Source organism: Plectrocnemia conspersa, unplaced genomic scaffold, assembly GCF_051122295.1.
Source record: "Plectrocnemia conspersa isolate PC_06_02 unplaced genomic scaffold, ASM5112229v1 ptg000001l, whole genome shotgun sequence".
Classification (NCBI taxonomy): Eukaryota; Metazoa; Arthropoda; class Insecta; order Trichoptera; family Polycentropodidae; genus Plectrocnemia; species Plectrocnemia conspersa.
This window is the reverse complement of record NW_028277165.1, coordinates 5032274-5056387: the sequence shown is the minus strand read 5'-3', so window position 1 is coordinate 5056387 and position 24114 is coordinate 5032274. Positions and strand designations below refer to the sequence as shown.

At 29.5% G+C, this 24114-nt stretch overlaps 4 protein-coding genes across 8 annotated transcripts in view; 3 read left to right on the top strand and 1 right to left on the bottom strand.

Moving 5' to 3' along the window:
* Positions 1–6525, top strand: part of LOC148238541 (uncharacterized) — a 26684-nt gene extending 20159 nt beyond the window's left edge. Inside the window, exons 12-20 of the mRNA XM_088205089.1 lie at positions 1379–1559; positions 1640–1806; positions 3238–3508; positions 3568–3987; positions 4181–4541; positions 4609–4747; positions 4805–5040; positions 5527–5732; positions 6226–6525. Coding sequence (XP_088061215.1) covers positions 1379–1559; positions 1640–1806; positions 3238–3508; positions 3568–3987; positions 4181–4541; positions 4609–4747; positions 4805–5040; positions 5527–5732; positions 6226–6380 — 2136 coding nt within the window. The 3' untranslated portion in view covers positions 6381–6525. The remainder of the gene's footprint in view (positions 1–1378; positions 1560–1639; positions 1807–3237; positions 3509–3567; positions 3988–4180; positions 4542–4608; positions 4748–4804; positions 5041–5526; positions 5733–6225) is intronic.
* On the bottom strand, positions 6513–24114 carry LOC148238538 (gem-associated protein 7-like). Of its 5 annotated transcripts, XM_088189477.1 has the most exons (7): positions 24068–24107; positions 23968–24001; positions 23750–23886; positions 23355–23627; positions 22894–22948; positions 6799–6901; positions 6513–6725 (listed from the first exon to the last, which is right to left on the bottom strand). In XM_088189477.1, the coding sequence occupies exons 5-7, from the start codon at positions 22894–22896 to the stop codon at positions 6541–6543; spliced, it is 291 nt and encodes a 96-aa protein (XP_088045603.1). In that variant the 5' UTR covers positions 22897–22948; positions 23355–23627; positions 23750–23886; positions 23968–24001; positions 24068–24107; the 3' UTR covers positions 6513–6540. The 5 variants fall into 5 exon arrangements, with proteins under 5 accessions (XP_088045603.1, XP_088045612.1, XP_088045621.1 ...); XM_088189486.1 differs by lacking the exon at positions 24068–24107 and having other exon boundaries at positions 23750–23863; positions 23968–23984; XM_088189495.1 differs by lacking the exon at positions 24068–24107 and having other exon boundaries at positions 23750–23860; positions 23968–23983.
* On the top strand, positions 7433–9460 carry LOC148238540 (uncharacterized). Its single transcript, XM_088189446.1, has 2 exons — positions 7433–8216; positions 8287–9460. The coding sequence occupies exons 1-2, from the start codon at positions 8147–8149 to the stop codon at positions 9396–9398; spliced, it is 1182 nt and encodes a 393-aa protein (XP_088045572.1). The 5' UTR covers positions 7433–8146; the 3' UTR covers positions 9399–9460.
* LOC148238539 (uncharacterized) lies at positions 9605–13404 on the top strand. The gene is made up of 2 exons (XM_088186844.1): positions 9605–9671; positions 9740–13404. The coding sequence occupies exons 1-2, from the start codon at positions 9605–9607 to the stop codon at positions 13354–13356; spliced, it is 3684 nt and encodes a 1227-aa protein (XP_088042970.1). The 3' UTR covers positions 13357–13404.

The window sequence follows — 24114 nt, the reverse complement described above, 5'->3', positions numbered from 1 at the left end:
CAAAAGTACTGATTTTTTTATTAAAATGTAAGACTCATAACATATTACAAGTTAACTCCCTTCAAGTAAGAACCTTGAGAAGTAACAGTGGTTTCAACTTTTGTTTTGTTTATGGAGGTTATGTAAGTGTAAGTATATTTTATTCATCAAAAACTGCGTTGTCGTGGTGAAGTATCCAATCATCTGCATCATTCCCTTCCATTAGATTGACTTGGAAGTCCCTTAAAGTTTTTAAAGCAAGTATAATGTTTTTTAATTATAAAAAAATGTTGTTTCTTGTGCGTTAAAAGCGCCATAAATAAATGCCATTATTTTTTTATGGCGCGGCCGCAAAATAATCCTTTGTATGAACAATACTAAGCTCAAGAGGTGCTGCTGATAATTTCTTAATAGCTTTATAATTTATTATAATCTATATATTTTTAGTTGCACAAATATTTTTAAGTTGTCATAATTAATGACATAGATCGAATAAAAATACTTAAATTGAATCACAAACAATTTCAATACAGAGATCTTTTATCTTTCAAATACTAAAATTACTGAAAATATATTTTGTGACATTCATTTGTCAAAATATTACTTAAATTCTTATAAAACTAGATTGACAGTACTGTAATTTATATGTATGACAGTTCTACATATTTTTTGTTAAAATATGCATCAAGACCTGTTAAAGGTAAATTCAATAGATATTTAACAAATAATTTTTATATTTATATAGATAGATTTACTTATATTCAATAATTTTACCTGTTACTGCAGGTCTATTAAATAAATAAATTAAGCAACAATTTGTTGTCTTCTCAAATTTTAAGTATATTACATAATAATATTGTATACAACTCAAGTAGAAATTATAAGTGAAGTAATATTATTACGAGTACTTTCAACTTTATCAACAATTCATTTTTGTATCCATTTTGAAACTGTAAATTTATGTCACGGCTATTATTTTATCTAAAAGAGATATTAATCTTTAACATAAGTATTATATATTATTATACATGTTATGCTGATAGTTATTCAATTTAGGACTTGATAGAGAAAATAAATCATATATATGAACATTCTGTATTATACATAACGCAGACACCCGAAACAGATCTATGCTTTACCACGATAATGCACCGGCTTACACCGCAGCATGCGTTGAATTTTACAGTACCTGACTTTTAATCAGATCTTCTTTTAAAGATATATCGCAAAGACTTCTTTCTGTCCCCTAAAGTGAAAAGTATAATGCACCATAGAGGATATTGTTTTTGTATGTTCCCAAAGACATTGTGTAGAAGTACTTGTAATAAATCAAAAATATGTAATCTCATAACAATTTATGTCATGCTTCATTTTCATTAAAATATATTCAACTTTACAGACAGACGTCACTTGTGGAATATTGAATCTAAGGCCCACGTTCCTACAGCGTTTCGCTACTCCAAGGTACTTTATGCTTGTCTACGGACTATTAGGAACGACTCAAGCTATGTCGTTCATTTACTTTGTCGTATCATTAACGACAATGGAGAGGCGATTTAAGATACCCAGTAAAACAACAGGTTAACAATTTTATATATGAATAATATTTTGTATAATAAATATTTATTAATCTACTTTTAAATATATTTTTTACTTTCAGGTATCATGCTTAGCGGTAATGAAATAAGTCAAATTTTGCTATCCTTATTTCTTTCGTATTACGGTGGACAAAGAAACAAACCTAAATGGATAGCGTGGGGAGTGCTTACGTGCTCACTATCTTGTTTTATATTAGCTTTACCACATTTCCTATTCGGAGCCGGAGAGGTAAATAAATATTTTATCTTAATCAGTTTATAAAATTAGATAATAAAAATAGATCACTGCACAGTGGAGCAGTAATTCGTTTCATAAATCGGTTCGAGGTATGAAAAGTTTGCTTACAGGTTCTTCGTTTAATACATAAATAACATAATAGGCATTAGCCTAATGCAAGCACAATGACATCAGACTGAAATTAAAGTTCGTAAATCAGTGACATATATGTTATTGATTATAAACTAGTATTATAACTGACAATCAATAGATGTCACTATGCACAATCTAACTTGATTTTATTTTACAAATTAATCACAATATTCTTCCGCATAATCTAGGTATTTCAAATATGAATCACTAATTCATACCACCGGTCTATCGTGCTAGTTATTATGTTCGGGAGTTTTGGCTTTTTAACATTAAAGAATGTATTCAGTGTTAATTGCTTTTCTTACTTTTTACGCAGGCTCCTGATGTAGTAAAGCGCTATGTTGTTATACTTCACTTCAGTTGTGTTGGGGTGCAACTCTAGCACCTTGTTCTAAAGCTTATTATAGTACTGAATAAGCTTTAGAACAAGTCTCCTTGATAGTAGCTGAAAGCATTAGACACTTAGTAATGTTTTCCTCTTACTCAACCTCTGTGGAAACATTTTTCTCTATTATACCCAACCTGATGTTTATGATCATCTTCCACGGTCAGCTGCACTTCGTGCTCCTCTAATAACTCTTATAAATCTTGTTCTTTTACTTCCAATTCTAAATCCTTAACTAATGCCACAATGTACATCATAACTTGGGCTCCGTTATTACTTTATTCTTTTTGAATACAGGCTGACCACAGATTGTTCGGTTTTCGCTGCTAATGTCAGCAAACGATTTTTTTTATATTAGTAAATCCACTAATCAAAATTAAAATTGGAAGTGGATATCCTCTGTTTTTGTAATATTATAAAAATGGATCTTTCTTTATATTAAAAGTAAAACTGTGGCTGTGTGAGCCGTACTATTTTAATGGCTTATTATTAAATTAATCCTAATTTATATGACAAATAAAGTGTAATATAAGCAAAATAATACATATAGCACAGCGCTATAAATAGCTGTAAAAATAATTGAATCAACTGTATCAAAACATAACATCAATAGGATAAAAAATTCTGTTAAGAAAATGATCTTTTCTTCTTTAAAAATTCATAATTATAAACTAGAACCAACTCATTAAATCATTTAAATATGTATTATGTATATAATTGATCAAAATCAATTATATAAATGGAATTAAAAATTATGTTCGAATATTTTGCCAAATCAGGTCTTGAAAAGCATCAAAGAACTCAAAAAAATGAAATCTTACAGGGATTTTTACATATAAATTAAATTACTTTAGAGTTGTATAATGTAATACACAACAATTCTAATATTTTCCATATTTCAACAGGACGCTTTAGCTTTGACTAAAGAATATGCAGATATGTTCACCAGCAACATGTCTAATGTACCATTCAATCAAAAAAATGTAATGTGTTCGACAACAAAGCCTACCGAAACCTGCGAAGACGTCAATTACTTTGGAGAATTTTCACTTCTTCCTGTCGTGCTTGTATTCATATCACAATTTGTTCTCGGAATAGGAAATACGCTTTACTATTCTCTTGGTAACACATACATGGACGACAACACTGAAAAGACAAGAACTCCATTATTGTTAGGTATGTATTATATTCTAAGACTAATTCATAAATAGCATAATTCAATGATGTATTTATAGGTATTGCCGGTGCGATGAGAACATTAGGACCGGCCATCGGTTTCGTTCTTGGTCCGTTATGCTTATCAATCTATATCGATCCGTCATTAACGCCCATAATAGATAAGAACGACGCTAGATGGATGGGCGCATGGTGGTTGGGATGGATCATTTTAGGCTTTTTGATGTTGTTATTTTCGGTATTAATGAGTCTATTCCCGAAGCACCTACCGAAGATTAAGAAAAAACCGAAAGAAAGCGATTTACCACAATACCCTAAGTTTACATCGATAATTGGAAAAGACAAACTAAATGATGAGATTCCATTGGAGAACGGTTCAAGCAATACACTATATTTATCACGCGAATCAGTCATTGAAAATAAGCTAACAACTGATAATGATGTTGTTTTACACGGAGAAGAGAAGCCTGATGTTGATAGTTAGTATATTATAAAGTTGCTGTAAAAAGAAATTTTTAGTAAAAATAAATAAATATATAACCACATAAATGGGTTTGCCAATAATAAATAATATTTAAAGCAAATAAAAATATCATATTTATTTTTATAGCAACATTTGTACAAGAATAAATTGAAAGTGTATGATGAGTAAAAAGCTTTCTTTAATTACAGAGTTCTCACATGCTTTTACGAGAATCATAAAGAACAAGATTTTGATGACGAATGTAGTCGCAAACACTATATATATATTAGGAGCTAGCGTTTATATAACATATATGACAAAGTATATGGAAATTGTTTATAATAGATCTGCCATAAATTCAACTATAATAGCAGGACCAGCCGTTTTGATTGGAATATTACTAGGATTTCTAGTATCGGGGTGGATCATATCTACTAAGCGACCTAGAGCTCGTATTCTACTACTCTGGAACATATTTGTTGGTATAATTTATGTGTCCGGTGAAATATCATTCATATTCTTTGGATGTCCTAACAATGCAATCGAAATGCAATTATCTCAAAATTCAAAGTAAGTATTAAAATATAATATTATATTAAAACACAGTAAATATATTATTTTCATTGTTACATTCAAGGGCTAATCTTACCATGAGTTGTAACAGTAATTGCTCGTGCGATGGCGTTCATTACAGTCCAGTTTGTCATAAACCGACCGGTCAAATATATTTCTCTCCGTGTCATGCTGGATGCAAAGATCAACTTTTACACGAACAGGTAAATAAGAATCATGGGATCTGTAATCATAAATATATTAATCTACGATACTTTCAGATTTATACAAACTGTTCATGTATTGAACAAAACCCGGAGATAAGCTTCATTGATAAATTTAACATGGAAGAATCTAGAGGCCCATCGTACGATTCATCCGAAGATTGGAATGTTTTACACACTGGTACGTGTACGGTGAATTGCACGTTTGAGTTTTATATGTTCATCTGTGTGGCTATGACGATCAATATTCTCGGGTCTTCTAGTAAGATAGCAAATATGATCATAAATTACAGGTTTGTGTTACAAATCCGAGATCCGTCCCAAAAGTAAGTGTATTGATTTCACAATACTCGTTTGAGCTGTGCTACCTCTGTTTGTGTACAGAAAATGCTAATCTCAGGATTTGATGAGAAGACCAAAAATTCAGCTGAATTTATTAGTTAAAATAATACCAGGAGTTTAGATAAAACAAACTGCGATTTTTGGTGAAGATCTAGTTCCGTACAATTTCTACTTCTTCCCTAAGTGGAAGGGTCATTATTACGAGACTGAAACAAATCCAAAAAATTTTACTTATAGTACTACTTCAATTAGTGTAATAAGCGTTGGAACCACTGTGTGACTTTCCGAGGATCATATTTTAAAAGAGATAAGTAATTTCATATGAATCTTATACACATTACAAAAAATTAGTACAATTACATTTGGGACAGACATCGTATGTTATATCTATATATATATATTAATGTGTTGTAATTTATTACTTAAATGTATTACAGATGTGTAGAGAAACGAGATAAAGCCTTTGCTCAAGGCATGTTTCTTCTAGTCGTTTCGTTATGTGCATTAATTCCTGGACCTATTCTCTACGGCGCCATTATAGACTCAGCGTGTATAGAATGGGGTGAAAAATGTGGCAAACGTACAAATTGTCTAATGTATGACAAGAATAAATTTAGATTTTACATAAACTCAACAGCTTTTAGTAAGTATATATAACGAATAAATTTATATAATAAACTTAACAATTTTAAAAGCAATATACAATTTTAAAAACATGAGAAAGTTTATGAGTAAACTTAAAATTATATATAAAGAGAAAGAAAAACTTGAACCACGTAACAATTCGCAAATTATAAAATAGTATTAAATGACTACTCTTTAAACTTAATTTTAAATACAGCCTTTAAAATCCTCACATTGATAGCAATTAATAATTTTTTGAATATCATAAGCTGCACTTTTCAACCGCATGGAAGCAGACTAATTTAGTAGTTCATCATAAACTGAATACAGACCCTACGCTTTAATTTATTTAATTACAAATTTATAAATCTATAATAAAACTAGTAATTTTCTATGCCTTATCAGTTCTGATATATATATAATTAACCGTACAGAGACTATTCGAGTATTACGATAAATTAAATAAATTATTTTTACGAAAATATGTTTATATCAAACTTATATAATTTTAGGCATTACTACAACAGCAGTTATACTGGATGTACTAATATGGTATTTAGTCAGAGATCTCGATCTTTACGGAGAAGACGATGAGAAAAAAGCGGCGACGAAGGAATCTGAAAATAGTGGTAATTCACAAACAGTCAAAAATAGCGTTAGATTGTGATTAGTTTATAGTATTATTTATAATTATTATATAAACCGTTATGTTGTAATTAAAATATTTGTGAAAACGAATAATTTATTCAGTATTATTATAACGGCAAAATTATGTTTATAAAAAAATTCTCAAATAAAATTTATTTTAATACGGATAGAGCATTTATTTATTCGTTAATATTATATTTAAAATCTACAGAAATTGTATCATTGGCTCTTAACAAAGAACGAAGTTCAACACAACTAGGAGTCACCAAATCGTCGATTATAATATCTTGAACTTGTAAATCGATGACGTTAAAAATGCCTTTGACTTGGGTATTTTCATACATATCCAACTGACACGGTCGTCCTGAAATTAAAAATATATAAATCTGTATTACATATTGGTGAGAGTCGATATTAAAATTACAATAAAAACTAACCTTTCAGTGCAAGAATCGTTTTTAAAAAACATACTCTTAAACTCGCTCTAATCTCTTTGATTTCTTCAGTTTCTTCGATGTTTTCAAGTGATTCGGAACCCATCTTGAATATATATTATTACGAATGAGACATTAAGTGACTTATTTTGAAATATACGAGAATGTAACAATACGAAATCAAGCGTTAAAACCACTGCTAGGATTGAACGTTTGACAGTTGTGAACATAGCACCTAATTTGTTGGCCATGTCTATTACATAAATGATACTTTTAAGTTTCAATAAATATTATTTAACGATCAAATTGTTCACTTTAGCAACAATATTTTTAAATAAAAATATTTTAGTTTTAATATTATATTATTTTTAACTTTTGTTTTTACAAATTTTAAAATAATGGAAAAATTTTCAATTGTAGTTCATTATAAATGTTTTTTTAAGCAAAATATTTACATCACATTTTTATTAAAAAATGGCTAATATATAATATTTTAATAACATGACATATACCTAATTAAAAAAAGTGACATCATAACGTTCTACAATATACAATATTTAAAATAAATTAAACCAAACTCAAACCTAACCAAAGCAATTTCAGTTTTAAGACTATAGTTTGTTTTATAAATCTTTCATTGAATCAATGCGGGGATGTATAATTAGTTTAAATTAAGTTTGGGTTTGAACATAAAATCTAAAAATAGTTCAAATATATTTTTGCTAATAGAAATATATATCTACCAGTAAAAATGTATTGGTAATATATACATGTCTTAGAATTAAATTAACTTTACTAAATTTTAAATCTATGAAACCGAAGTTAAAACCAATCGAGATAAATCATATACATTAAGTATTAGAATATCACATAACCAAACGCTATCCACTGATTGTTTGGATAACATAACTCTTATTGTGACACATCTGCATTTAACTTGAAGTAACGTACAACTTTAAAAGTTTTTTTTTAAATAATATGCATATTTTTTTTTGTATGCTCAATTATGATATTGATTCTAAACCCCACATATATGAATATATAAACATATTTCAACACTTCAAATAACACCCATATAATATGAATACTTATCAGTACCAGAAGAGAAAGCAAAATAAAAATAAACACATTGGTTTTCGATAAATATTTCAGGTAATAACAAGGTCCGATGTTCGTTAATATATAATTTACGTGTATATTTTCCTTTTGTATCGTAATCAGACCCGCATCGGTGTGTGAAACTTAAAATTTTAAACACTTTCTAAAAAAATGTACAAAACAATATTCGCGACCACCATAGCTTGGAATTCATTTCATTTTTAGCAGTCACTTCTGACGAACGTACGCCAAAATGAATTTTTTATTCATCGGATTGCTCACTCTGATGCTGCTATCTAACGCATGGGGAGAAACCATTAAAAGTATGTGTAATATTAAAATATGTATGTTTTAAGTTTCTTTACATATTCTAATGTATAATTTAATATATAGGCAATCTTGAAAATTCTACTTCATCTCAAACAAACAGCACCGCTAAATCAAAAGGTAGAACTTTATTCGGACTATTAGGATTCTTGACTGGATACCGCTTAGGACAAGGCATTGGTCCAACCAGTTATCACTCTGACTTCAAAGAAAGCGCTCAATTTGCGCAATTGAACTTTTTTGGTAAACTGTTCAACACTGCTTTATATTTCACTTATGAAAAATACCCATATTTGAACAATTATGGATATCCGCCCATACCTATGAATGGATTGATGCCATATCAACAATTTCCACCGAATGGACCAAATATGTATTCAAATAATCTGCAACAACCATTTTGGTACCCGCCTTTTTATGGTCCATTTATTATACCACCAGGACACAGTCCAGTAAATCAGCAGCAAATTGTAAATATACACGAACCACTAAACCCAAATGAAGCACCTAATGAAAATTATCAAGAGATATATGATCATAACTCTCAAGAAATCCACAACAACTTTGATTCTAATAACCGACCAATTGCAGCAGAACCGATTGATAAAATTGATATTAATACTACAGTAGAGCCTGTGAATATTACGGATAGTAAAAAAGTGGATTGTGCAGATAAGTCATGCATAGAAGCTATTGAATCAGATACTCCTGAAACTAAGATTGAAGATCAAACCGAAGTAACATTTAATAACACAGATGTAGCAGAAAATAACGATATGAATGTAGAAGACAGCATTTCTCAACCTACAATGGATTCGAATGTTACTGAAGTGCCAAAAAAAAATTCTTCAATCAGCAAATATCCATATCCTGTTTATCATTATTACAAAAATGCTTCTAGCTACGAGCATGTAAGCATTACTGAGAAAACAAGCAATGAAATAGACTTTCTAAATAAACCGTATCACTATCGGGAAAGCGATTTCGTCTACGACAACTATCTTCCAAAATTAGAAATAGATGTACCATTTGCGGATGTCAACAAAGAGAGCGTCTTTCATCCCATGGGAGGAAATTATTATGAATCAGGAACAGGATACACTAACTACGTTGAAAGATTTAATAAAAAACAGGAAGACAGCGATTTCGTACCTATTCAAGGATCAAATTATATTTAATAGTGTAAAATAAATAATTTTTATGTCTTAGATGTGTTTAGTTAATAAAATAGATTACTCAATTATGAATTTTATTATCTATAAGCTATACACGTAATGATTTCACAACATCATAAACCAAACTCAAATGTGAAATTGGAGAAACTACCCTCAGAACAGTTCAGTTTTGCTTTGGCTTTCTGATCGATCGGTCAACTGCATTTATAATGGAGCTGCTAAGTGTATTGTGTATGTTGCTGCTTTACTTGGATTTTGGATATACTCAGAATAATGGTACTGTTTTTTTATTATGTACTAATAATTAATGCATGGATTTATTTTAATCGCCAATTTAAATGTAGAAAGGGGTCATCCGATCGGAGTTCGTCATCCCCATGGAGTTGTGAATTTGAAGGAATTCTTGGACGCCTTCCTCCCAGCTGTAGAATACAAGAGAAGGATCCACGAATATCAGCACTCCGTTTCAACAACTCGTCGACCTGAAACAACCACACAACCACGACCTGAAACAACCACACATTTGATAACAACAAAAATTCCTGCGCACACAAACTTCATCATGGAATTGACTGACTTCATCGAGACCTTTCCTTCTATGAGGAAGAAGATTATATATCTACTGAGAGCCTACTGTCATGATATTAAAATTGAGAATTATCAGATAGCTGTTCTCGTCGCCAAATTAAGGGGATTCAACGACGTGAATTATTTTGGAAATAAGCTTGAAGGCGTGTATGAAAAATTCTACAACGCTGTTAAATCGTACGAAAAGAGCGGCAAGACTTTTTCGTTATTTCGTAACGAAGAACTGAACTGTCCCATATTTATATACTGGCTTAGAGATCGGTTTCAAAATAGTGGACACTTAAAACCGTCTTTGCTTGGAATTGGAGATACACACATATTCAACGAAAATCACAAGCATTCTACAACTACTCCAATGACTACAACAACGGGTAGAACAACAACAACAAAGCGTAAAACAACTACAACAACGCATAGAACCACTACAACACCAAAAACTACAACAACGCATAGAACCACTACAACACCAAAAACTACAACAACGCATAAAACCACTACAACACCAACAACTACTACGACGACTAAGACGACTTTTAAACCTACTCATACTATTGCTGAAGATTTTGACAACTCCGTGGATTATTCCGAATATGAAGAAGAAGTAATATATGCTGATGATGATCATGATGATGACTTTAGCAAAAGGCGTGTGAATTTAAATGACACTATAGAAGATCTTGTTCCAGCAGCTCAAGAAATTCACGAGTACGTCATAAAACGTTCTACCACACAAAAATCAATTGTAATGAATGAGCAAAGTGATCAAATTAAAAATGACGTTACTGAGAAGAGTACTGCAGAAATTTCGTCTAAAATAAATAAAATTACAATGCCATCAAATGATACGATAAACATAGTAACAAGTGATCAAATTAAAGAAGATGTCACTGAGAAGAATATTACGATGGCATCAAATAATACGAAAGAAATTGAAGTTGAAAAAAGTGAGATCACACAAGAAGATCCGTCAGATAATAGTGATAGTAAAGATATTAAATTACATACCATTTCATTGAGTGATATGGTTAATTTTCAGTCGTTAAAACTGTTACCAAAAAATAAAATCAAAGAAGCTGAAAACCAGTCGAATACACTTATAGAAAATTATGAAATTAAAATGGATAATGTAATATCTAAAGTTCAAGATTTGACCCCAAAGGTTATAGCTTCAAGACATACTTTAACTTCTAGTGATAAAAATGGATCAGTCGAGAAAAGTATATTGAATGCCACAAATGAAGAAGAAGATGAAGTCGGAGAAATTACTACGACATATGTTCATTACGAAAGCATTACCTTGCCAACAGTTTTAGTTAAAAATAAATCCATAATGACATTACAAACAAAAGATAATACCAATGAAGAGAGATCCTCATCCGTTACAAGTGAAGCTGTGCCTGTTATAACAACAACTGAATACGTGAAAGAAAATAGTCTAAATGTAGATAGTGCAACGATTCGCGTGGAAATGAATTATAGTGGAAACAAGGCGGAAATAACAAGAGTAGCTAATAATAAATCGACGGTCGACAGTGAAGCTAGCATAAATACAGATTTAGATAGAAGTTTATTTAAAGTTGAACATTCTCCAACAACAATAACGTCAACGAAAGCCGAAGTGGTCGAAAGTGTTGAGTCAACAACATACAGTTATGAAAGTGCAGTTCAAGAAACTTCTACTGTTGTTATTAGAAATGATGCAAATGAAACTATGAGTGATCAAAGCAAATTAATCGATGTTACGACTGAAATGGTTGTATCTACTACTACTCCTAATCCAATAATAAAAAGTGAAGAATCATTAACAGACCGCTATAAAGAAGTTAATCAAGAAACTGTTTCTAATAAAATCAGCGTAGAAACTAACAATATTATTCTGAATGATCAGAATAAGAAAAATGAAGATGACATTATGGATAAAGAAGCTTCTACCAATTTAGACAGGAGTTTATTAAATCTTGAACCATCTCCTATAACTGAACGGATTGAATCATCAACAAATAAAGAAACTGCTACGTCCTTAGAAGAATCTACAAATACATTTATAAATGATCAAAGTTATACTTCTGAAATCAATTCGATAGATATGACAACGGATATTGGTGAAAAAAGCTTAACGACTGAAAAAAGTGCTATAAAAACAGAAGACATAAATCAAGTTCCATATAAAGACAGAAGTGTAATAAATACTGAAGAAACAAATTATGAAACTTCCACAATTGCTCTTAAAAATGATGCAGATCTAATGGATATGGTTGGAAACACTTTTACGACCACCATGAAATCAGATGCTGTGGAAGAAGATGAAATTAGCATCGATATGCAAAACATTGTAAATGAAGATTCACTTAATGAAAAAAGTTTATTAAATATTGATCCATCTGCAAGAACCACAGATTCATCTACAGATACAGTTCATGAAACTTCCACAGTTGTTCTTAAAAATTATGCAGAATCTACGGAGACGATGATGAAAGATCAAGGTGATATTTCTGAAAGCAGATCTGTAGATATGACAACGGAGATGATTGAAAAAAATTTAACATACACTGTGATATCGGATGATGCTAAAGTAGAAGAAATTAGTATGAATAATTATAATTCGTTCAATGAGAAAAGTCTATTAAATATTGAAGAATCTCCAACAACTGAAAATATAATTCAATCAACTTTCATAGTACTAAATACTATTGAATCCACGGATGCGATAATAAATAATGAAAGCGGATCTATAGATGTTACAACAGAGGTGATTAAAAAAGATGGAATAAAAGATGGATCAACTACAGATACGATTATGCTCAATAACTACGAAGAATCTACGGATAAAATGCTAAATAGACAAATTGATATTCCTGAAAGCAGTTCAATCGATATAACAACAACTTTGACAACCACTGTTTTACCAGGAATTGCTAAAGTGGTTGAAAGTGAAAAATCATCTAGTTTATTCAATATTGATAAAATTTCAAATACCGAAAAGGACAATGACGCAGTTCAAGAAACATCTACAACTCTGTTTAAAAATGAAGCTCTAGCTATCAATATGATCATGAATGATCAAAGTGATGCTGTAAAAATCAAGCAGGAGACGACCGAAAATAGTTTAACGACCAATACATATATTCCAAATAACAATACGAGATCTAAGGATAAGACTTACATCACGAATAATGAAAGTAGATCGGTAGATTTAACAACGGAGGGCTTAAAAGAAGAAAGCTTAACGACCACTTTTATACCTGAAATTGATAAATCTAGTGAAAATATTGATAACACGCAATCGAGTAACGAGAAAGTAGAAGTCATAAATACTGATAAGTCCAATTTCGAGAAAGTAGCTACAATTAATGAAATAACCACTGAAATTTAAGTATCTGAATTAAATTAAATTATCTAATTTATTGTGTAAAAATATATTAAGCAACTACTAACTTTAAGTTTATATTTATTTATATAGCGTGTACTTGTAATATAAGTTAAATTATTTGTAACTGTATGTATATTATTTAATATATAAAATTTTCTAATTAATTTGTTTTTATTAACACTGAAATATTAACTGTATCAAATAAATAAACAGACATTATAAATTTTCGAAACTGATTTAAGAATATGAATTATCCTTAAAAAAAATATTTTTTACTTTCTTATTTATCATAAATCATAATTACTTATTTTATAAGTATTTAATACTAACATAAAGACTGTTTATTTATTATATTTAAAAGACATCAATTATTTTAACCATAATAGCCTGCTAACACAATCACAATAACATTGAGATAATATAAGTACCAACATATAAATACTATGACCACAGCATTGTATTATACATGTAAAAATACAAAGCATAGAAAATACAATACAGCTATATAACATTACCATATTGTCTTTAGATTGAATTTGATCTGCTTGTAATTTAATATTCGTTAAAAGAAGTAACTTTACGAAGCTTTTACATCTATGCAATTTTTGCATCAACTAGATTTTTATAATATTTATTTGTGCATATATAAATAACTTTTAATATGACAAACAACTGCGAAACATAATTTTATTCTGGTAAGTTAGAAAAATAACATATGTTTTCATATTGTACATAATTATATATATTTATACTTCAGAATGACATCTCGTCTAAGTGCTTGTGTTTTTAATTCTACGGTGTACTTTTACATTTATTATTTTTTTTTATCAAATGAGCAAATCACTAATGTATTAAACTTTATTGAATAAACTATTTGAGTGCTATAGAAAATAAAACAACAAACATTTTAAATTTGATTAGTTACAATAATAGTAAAGTAACGTTTGATAAAACATTCAATTAGTCGCAGTAATTTGTATTAATGGACTATTAAGTTATAAAATTAAATTTAATGTTTTGGAAAGTAATAAAATAAATTGCTTCTCACAAATTTGTAAAAGAAAATTTAACATTAATATTTAACTACACTAATATATTTTGTAACGTACATTTGTAAATTGATTGTTTTGAAACGTTATTCCTTAAACAAATATTTTTACAGAAAATTATGGATATATTTAATGTAATTTTACATACAAATACAAATATTATATTATAATGTTGTACAACATAAGAATTTAATTTATAAAATAAAATGTTATATTATTTTTTTCTATTCTCATACTATGACTTTTATTTAAAAATACCTAAATCATCATTTATTTATATTTTCTAAGATTTTTTAAAATTACTTTTTATAAACGACTGCTTTGCTTATTGCAATTAGGGATTCTGTGTCGAGACAACCCAGGAATTTATTCCCGAGAATTGAAAGATTTTTTGCTGTCTCGAGTCCCGGGAATTTAAAAATTAATAACCCGGGACTCGAGACTCTCCGAAGTGCAATTTTACAAAAATATGTAAAGGGCGAATTTGATATCGAGCTTAATTTATGTCTCGATATGAAGACAAGGTAGAATTCCTTATTACCCATGATCTCGAGATTTTGAAAGTTACGAAATTGCATTTGAAAATCATTAATTGATCTTAGCATCGGACAAATTTGGAATGAATCGAACATTCACGTATTGAAAAATATTTGTGATGTACTCACTCCTATAAAACTGGCAGTTGAAGCTCTAAGTCGTCGAGATGCCACTTTATTAACTTCCGAAATTATTGTTAATTTCCTTTTAAAAAAAATATTTGAAATTAACACAACTCTGTCGCACGAACCACCAAAATATTTCAACGACTAGAAAAAAAAATTTAACTTTAAAAAGGAGTTTCAGATATTAGATTCAACTATCAAGCGAACTCCGAATCTAGAGCTTTTATTCAAATCATTGCTTACAATTAAGCCAACATCTACAGAAAGCGAGAGAGTTTTTTCTACATCTGGAATATTTGGCACAAAAACCAGGAACAGGCTATGTGATTCATCATTAAACGTCTTGGTGTTTTTAAAAACATATTTTTCCTCACAAAAGTAAAGGTCTTAACTTAATATTGATATAAATATTTCGATTAAAAAAATTGTAATAAATTAAATTTAAATAAATATCGAATAAAGTGTTTTTAAATTGCTTCAATAAATTTTCACCTATCGTACCTATAACACAAATAATATAAGTTAATAATAATAAATTAATTAAAGTGAATAACAATTAGTTAATTAAAGTTAATAATATTAAGTTAATTTTTTAACATATTTTTTTTCGTGATTATACGAAAAATAATCAAAGTCTCGAGTCCCGGGAATTCCCGGGACTTTAAAAATTTGGATCTCGAGTCCCGGGAATCGAAAAAACCCGAGACTTCAGAATCCCTAATTGCAATGGTGTTTGAAATACTAAAATAAAAAATAATAAAAATCATACTACAATATGTTTTTTACTTATTTTAACCGACAGTTTTTTTGCTGATTTATTATCAATTAAAGCCATGTAAATGTCTATCAGAAAACTTTACTCTATTTTTTTAAGAATCAGCGCATAAAAACCAATAATCGCAGAATTTACGTGATCACTGAGATCAGAACTGAATACATTTTTTTTAATAAAACAGTATTACTTTTATAAATATATACAATTAAAAAATATAAATGATTATAACAAATAACACACGAATCAGTGCATAAAAACAAATACACGCTGAATTTACGTAATCATTTTTTTTAAATAAGAAAGTATTACTTATGTAAGGCAAGGATAATAAATATAACGAAGACGACAATATAATAATCTAAACAATCATACCTAGAAAAGAAAAAACCTCAACTTCCCTGTGCATTTACACACACCGGTACCACCCATCAGGGCGACTGACCAGCCTTACAACAAAAAATTAAGAGCACGTAATGATTACGCGTTGAACGATGTATTTGTGCACTGATTATTGAAAATAAATTTCGCACAGACATTAAAAAATTACAATTAAAATAAAAGGGGAGGTGGAATGCTATTTTAATTGTAATAAGCATATTGTATTAAATTATTATTATATTTTAGGCAATCCAGAAAAAAACGTTCCGCTCAAAGCAATATTTTTTTTTTGTAAAACTCACAATAATATCATTACTAAATATATTTTTATGCATTTATTTATTTATAATGCACCTATTAACATAAATTACCATTTGGCTTTTTCTTTAAAGAAAATAACAGTTTATTATATTTTAATATTTTTGAAATAATTTGAAATATTATCCCCACTTTTTACTCAAAGTAGTTCAAAACAATATATCCATAACATTTTTTTCATTATGATACGTTAATAATAAATCTATATATGTATTATATTTGATACTGTAATTTATATTTATTATTATCATGGTGTTTTTTATAATATTATTTATATAAAAACTAATCAATGAGCTTAATAATTTTTGCGTGTGGTCTTTAAATTTGGAGTTTCACTTCTGCATATAAATACGTTTCGTTCATTCATGATTGTTTCGAAGGACATACTAAAACGTTAGATGCTTCAAATGGTCCGAAACTACTGAAAAATACCAATTAAATAATACAATTTTGAGCACATCGCGTGTGGACATACACATGTATCAAAATCCACATATGGCACGAGGTAAGAAGTCCAGCACGGGACAAGTGACTGTGTTAAATATAGCAAACGCGGTTCGAACACCATTCTGGCAACGCGTGGGTGCCATCTCCCAACTACTCCATCCATCCATCTACCGCGTTTTTTATCCCTCACTTATTTTATTTATTTCAATGCTACTTGCTCTACGCTTGGTGGTCGTTTTTTCTTTCAGCGCCGCACGTGTAATTCCACCGCAACTATCCAGTGGCTAGAATTAGAAACGAGATAGGAAACGCCAGGACGAGTTTCGTATGCAAGGAATTCGCGTTTGATAATATTTCGAATTTTAACACTCACCACATGACCAAAATGTATCATATATCATTTTCAGGGTATGGATTTCTTACGGAGATTGAATGAGTAACACAAATGTTACTATGACAACACGTATACACATGTCCGATATTTTTTTTATTTATATATGTAATCAAATGAAATTTAATTTTTTAAATATACAATTTGCTTTATAAATATAACTGTGAAAATAAATAAGAACAAGTCAGCCTTTTATCTTATCAAAACCCAGTTCACCGCCTTTGTTAATATGCTGCTTATGGAGCATGATAGATGATGGATTCTATGAGGAGATTACTTTTATTATTTTTTATTTTAAATAAATATAAGGTAGTAATCAGTTGATGCAGCATTCAGTGATAAATTATGGTGTTAGTTCTACTATTAATATTACTTGTATTGGACATTTGTATTTGTACAGACACCGACTGTCGTTTGTTTGTTGTCCATTGAAAGGTACACATGCAAGTGGCTCTAATATTTACAGATCTCCGATCGTCACGAGCGTTTATGGTCCTTTTAATATATTTTTAATGCATATACGTTAAGCTAAGTAACTCTTAATATCAATGTGCGATATAATAATATTTTATCAGCAATAATAAAAAAACATATTCAATAATATATGATTATAAATAAAATAAATGGGTAAATTTAAGAAATATGATTCATTGAAATGCGTTACATAATAAAAGGTCATATAAGAATAAATAGAAAACTTGACGCACCTGCAAAGACGTGAAAAATCGGCAATGTCTCGGCATAATAGTGCAAACGACTTGATTTATAATAAACATGCTTATCCGTGACGAAAATGTTGGCGCATTAATTACGTGATACAATTTTAAAAGAGCAAAGAAACGCGTTAATTGTGTACTCGCTTAATTTAATGAGTTATTGTGTGGGTTTAAATTTTAACCAGAACCCTTTTAACGACGTAGTTAAATATTTAACACTCAATTTAATCAAAACCATACACACGCACACTTATCATAAAATTATATATAGACTAAATATTTCAATCACATATAAATAATAACAACAATATTTGCCTAGACGTATCGCAAATGTATCTTATTGCATTGCTATGTGATTTTAATAGTAAATCGATATCAAGTAAAAATTCGTGTATATTTTTGGTAAGCAAAAAAAACAGTAGCGTACCCAAGTTTGATCCTTGCGGTACCTCGCAGTAGTGAAAGCGATAAGTACCATATGATGACGCTGAAGAACTTGTGAACTGAAGTTCTTTCGAGAAATGAATTTGAACTGTATTATCAATTATGGTTTATCAATCAAAAGCTTAAGTAAACCAGCAAACTCGAATCTTTCGAAAGTTTTAGTCGTTGTTCTACGCTAGCAAGCCATAAAACACGCTTCGTTGAACGCAATCACAAACAGACTAATTTTAATTTTATTTTGTGTCGCTTCCTCTATATAATTTTAATCTTTCACAGCTAAAGTTCTGTTTGATTAGTTTCTAGTGTGTAAATTTGCTACGGTTCGTCTGAGAAATGGCAGACAGTTGTGGGGCGCCGCGTTAATGAAACGTGAATTGTTTTTCACTCATTTAAGAAAATTTATGATGACTTTTTTTGCCACGCACAAACGTTTATAATTAGTTTACAGTCTATTTGGTTATTTTCTTTGCGTGTTGTTTATGTGCTTGTCGCTATAATTATTGTTGTTTTTTTCGATGCATTTCACGAGCCACGTGTACGTATTCGCGCGTGGGACTTCTAAACGAATATCTGCAAATATATCTGTCGGAAAAGCTGGACAGATTAATTTCCAGACGTGCATAATCTATGAAGAGACAGTTATTAGGTTTTTCTTTTTTTTGTAAAAATTTTTTAAATCGCAAATCAGCTTAAATGAGACTAATATATGACCATAAACAAATAATTGTCATTAAATATACGCAATACATTAATAGCTTTTTAGTATTTTATTTTATTTAATAATAATAATAAGGTACTTGAAATATCGCCATCATGTAAATATTTTAGTATCTGCTGCTCTAAAATGTCTATAAAACGCAATTTGACAGTTGCGAAACGTTTATTTGCTGTTCAATACCAAACCTAACCTAATGAAATTTCTAAAATTAATTATAGTGTGAGAACTTTCATTAGGTCAAGTCCAAAATACAGACTAAGCAAACTCATCTCTCAGGGGAAAGTTGAAGAATAAGTACAGTCTCATATTGCTCCAGATTTTGTCTGCATTTCGATATTACACTATGTTTTAAAAATATGATAGCTATCCTTACCGATATTTTCAAACCGAATTTTGGTCAATATGAGAGCGCAAAAACAAGTATCACTTCTCAGAAGGCAAAAATTCACGTCAAAAGCAAAAAAATCGTGTCGGCGCTGCCATAGTGGGAACGCTCGGTTACTAGCGATCCCACCGACAAAGTACCGCTCTCATGTTTCACCATATTTAATGAATAGCAAAAGCAAGGAATTCGATTATCCTCGCAATTATTGTTTCGATACATTAAATATTATAATTATATCATTACTCATTTTAATGTTCACAATGTTCACATTCAGCACGTATTGTATTGTTTTTTTTTAATATATTACAATTAAATTTACTAATTTTAAACGTTTAGTCGGTTTATCTGATAGATGTCTATTCATTCCAAGTTAATCTTCTTTATTGCTAAGATTATGCGGTAATATATTGTTAAATGTTAATATATGCTTGCGAATTTTACGAAAAAAATCAAGAATTCAAGAGTTGGAACATTTTCTTTAAAGATATTAAACTGAAATGCAGTAACTATCGTTGTCATGTTTCGTTTTTTTGCGCAATATAATAAATAAGCAGGTCAAATTCCGACTTGTCGAAGTTGCCGACATTTATTACCAATTATCCGTCTGACTATTTACGATTATTTTGTATTTCAAACAATAAGAAGTGTTCAAACAATCTTCCTTACATTCAGGTACTTCTAAAAATACTTTATACAATGATCCACGAGTACCATTAAAAATCAATAAGACGACCATGTACAAAAACCTATATTTTTAAAAATACGGGCCGCAAATCTTTTTTTTTTGTAAAATAAGTCTAGGAAAATATCATTTTTGACAAAATATCATATATTACCCAGCATATACTTGAAACAAATGAGAGTTCGCACCGAGCTTGGCTAAGACCGAGGAAGCAGCTGCTTCCCACTTTAAGTCAACCATGGTCTATGTAATTCCAAATCCTGTTCAAGCGACTGAAATTTATGTAATGCAGAGCGCATCACGTATCTATTTTTAGTTTTACGGGATTAAAAATCGTTGCAAATTAAATAATTATTTATAATACAAATAACTTTACCTTTTGTATAAAAAATAGTCAGGGCAACATAATGTATATTTTTTTAGCGATTATTATGATTATAATATACAGCCCAATAGTAATTTTTAAATACTTATAATCAATCTAAAACATGTGATTTATTTTCGAGTTTTTGTCAAGCAAGGCTTTATATTAACTGAATAAAATCTTAACACGTTTCCCGTGCTTGTTTATACATTTTTAATCGTCGAAGTAACTCAATCAAAATATTTATTTATGGTCCTAATAGTAAGATGGAATGGGGATTTAGTAAATTTTCAAAAATAACTTCCGAGTCGTAACATAGACACAAAAATCCTAATCTTGTTCTTCAAAGAATTTCATCATTAAGCGTTTAACGTCATTAAACCCAAAAAGCTCGAACGTATTTACGAGTGGCAAGGATTATATTATTATTTCTGTGAAATGTGTTTAAGAAGCAGAGCTAGAGGCGTCTTCTGTGTCATCGCTTCTAATTTCAGAAGGAAATGATTATCATGAAAACTGTATATGAAGAGGGAGAAATGCGGTTATGTGACATTAGGAGCTTGCTCCTAAATTAACTCTAAGCACACGCTCGAGAGTAAATCAATTTCGTATACAAAAAAATAAAGACATAATATATGCATTATGTATTTTTTTAATTGGATACCCTGTTCTATGACGGAAGTGATATTAATATAACATAAATTTAGATTATGAAACTAATACACAGATATTAAATTATACAAATAGCATCACATAATATATCTAATTTATATTTATTTTCTTCAATGACAAACGAATTGTTGAGCTTTTACAATTTGTGTAAATCTCTCGAGAAAATGTGTTATAAATATAATTTTGGTGTAATAACAATACATCAACGTGATAGTTCTTTTGTAGTTATTGTTAATCTTATCTGTGAAGCGAAGATAAATACATAAAAACAAAATGGTATATTGTAATAAAAAAATAACAATAAAGAAACTTCAGAGATTAAGTTGTAAAAATGTGTATTTTACATCTGTAATGAATTTAAAAATGAATATATTAAAAAGCAAATTGGGCGATGTAAATGTCAAATCGATACTCGAGATTCTTTTGAACTGTGAATTATTTCTAGCCGTTAATGATTTAGTTTATTACAAATAGTTTCTAAAACAAGCCTAGTTTCTAAGACAAGCAATAATAATGCAATTTATATGATAAGACTTTCTTTTAACTATAAGTTTTTTGCAATTTAAAATTTTCATATTCTGATTTTTCGTCAATTGTAATGTACTGCATATTTTTTTTATTGATCTAAACTAAAATGAATTGATTTAATCCAACTATCTGTTCGTATCTTCTTAAATATAATTGTTCTAAGCCATCTTCTTATAGTATATACTTGTTCTAAGCCGATTCCGGACGCGCATAACTTAAACTGAAACATTCTATGCTCAATTTTCTACTTTGTAAATCGTATCGCTTTATATGCATAGTGTAAAATAATACACGTAAACAAAGGAAATATATTTAATTATATTAATAAAAATTGAATTTGCTCCGATTGATTTTCGAGCTGCCGATAATGCATTCTGTTGTTTCGACCAATGAAAATTAAGCATTTAAATATAAAACAAAATGGCCAACATCAACATGACAACAGTTTCAATAATTTTCTGTGCGCGACAGTAATTTTCGTTTTGCTCCACGACAATAATTTTCATTAATTCGTCATGTGCATTGTTCGATTTGACTGAATACAAATATTTGGATTGCAAATTAACTACGTGTGTTATAACTATGAAAATTAAATATATATATATATATAATGTGTGTGAGGATTAGAAGAATACATTGATTCAACTATATAAACAATCATAAAAAAATATGCGTGTTGAAATCTTCAAATTTTGAGTTGCGTCGACGGGCTTCCGAGGATGAAAAGTGAGTTTTTTTCTTTTACAATACATAAACATTATCATTGCTTCCGATTTAATGCATAGATTTTACTGAATATAATCGAATTGCATATATACCAGGTACGTTTTAAACGTGAACATGTAATATATACTTAGTACGTATGCAGATTGAAGTTAATGTTGATCAAACCATATAAATGCTAATAAAACGTATTTTTTATCTATTGTTATTTGGGGATACTATCTTTCACGACAATCGCATGACAATGATTGTGGTGCAGTCGGTTATTTAGCTGAAGAGGTTTGGTACCATTTTTGCGTATCTTATTGTTCACTCGCGTCGTCTCATTGCTCGCTCATGGCTTCTAAAAAATAAACAATAATTAAAATCTAAACACAATACTTACACAGAGAACTGACAATGATATGATATAATAATTTGGCGAGGATGCAAATATTTAAACTTTTAAATTAATTTTATATTTGTCCTAAAATGTCAGTCATCGGCTCTAGACTTTTTGATTTTTATGTTTTTTGTGCCATATAGTGATAATATTTAGGGTAGTGAGTGAGTTGTTGTATACACCAAGGTATATAAACAAAATAAATTAAATCTATTATTGCAGCAAAAAAAATTCACCTAGATCGTTCCGTTCTGAGCGACCCATAACGGCAATATATCAGTCAACGGACAACTCATAACTGTGTACTTTCTTGAATGTTATCTAATAGACGATATTTTACAATAATTATAAATATGTGATTGCATACCTGTAATAATCGATATCCAAAATATCTATGGGTAGATTATTTTTAATTCCGATGTGGCAAAATATGTATCTACGTCATGGTTTTTTAGCAATTTTTCTTCTGTGCAATCATCTCTTACATCAAAACTATGTACTTTGTTATTCAGTTACATCAAAACTATGTAGTTTGTTCTTTATAAGAAGATAATACTTGCTGTAATGATTCACTTTTTGTTTATATATACCAATTCTACGCTGTTGCCATATAGGTCGGCAAATTGTTCTATCATTGCTTCTGAAAATGAATTTAAAATATGACCTTTATCAAGAGTTAAACATTGAACACATTATTACTACTAATATAATCCATAAATAAAATTTAAGCGACAACTGAAGAACAAAATTAACCGTAGTTACCGTAGACTGTAGAGGATTAAACACGTAGATCGGCATCACTTCTTAAACGGAAAAGTTTTACATCATATTTTAATTGTTTGCCATACGTAAATGTTATTAGATCTCTCATTGCTTCTGAAAATGAAATGTAAACGATACTATATAGTAGGTAAAATGTAACTTTTTGTTTACACTAATATATATGTTTAATTAGCTTTGCCATGTATATATTTAATTACCAAATCACTGCTGTTTGTCTTTTAATATTAGATCCTAAAAAGTCAATAGTAATTTTGCTATAATAACCGTGATATATTATTCATATAACCAAATACTTACTGCCACACTGATAATTTAAAGTTTTGTTAGATTGTCACTGTTTATTT

Coding starts and splice junctions, on each gene's coding strand:
- LOC148238538 (XM_088189458.1), bottom strand. CDS start 7,025: ATGTTCACAACTGTCAAACGTTCAATCCTAGCAGTGGTTTTAACGCTT. Junction 6,902..6,971: donor TGGTTTTAACGCTTGATTTC/GTATTGTTACAT, acceptor TATATATTCAAG/ATGGGTTCCGAATCACTTGA. Junction 6,726..6,798: donor AACGATTCTTGCACTGAAAG/GTTAGTTTTTAT, acceptor TTTTAATTTCAG/GACGACCGTGTCAGTTGGAT.
- LOC148238540 (XM_088189446.1), top strand. CDS start 8,147: ATGAATTTTTTATTCATCGGATTGCTCACTCTGATGCTGCTATCTAAC. Junction 8,217..8,286: donor ATGGGGAGAAACCATTAAAA/GTATGTGTAATA, acceptor TTTAATATATAG/GCAATCTTGAAAATTCTACT.
- LOC148238539 (XM_088186844.1), top strand. CDS start 9,605: ATGGAGCTGCTAAGTGTATTGTGTATGTTGCTGCTTTACTTGGATTTT. Junction 9,672..9,739: donor TGGATATACTCAGAATAATG/GTACTGTTTTTT, acceptor ATTTAAATGTAG/AAAGGGGTCATCCGATCGGA.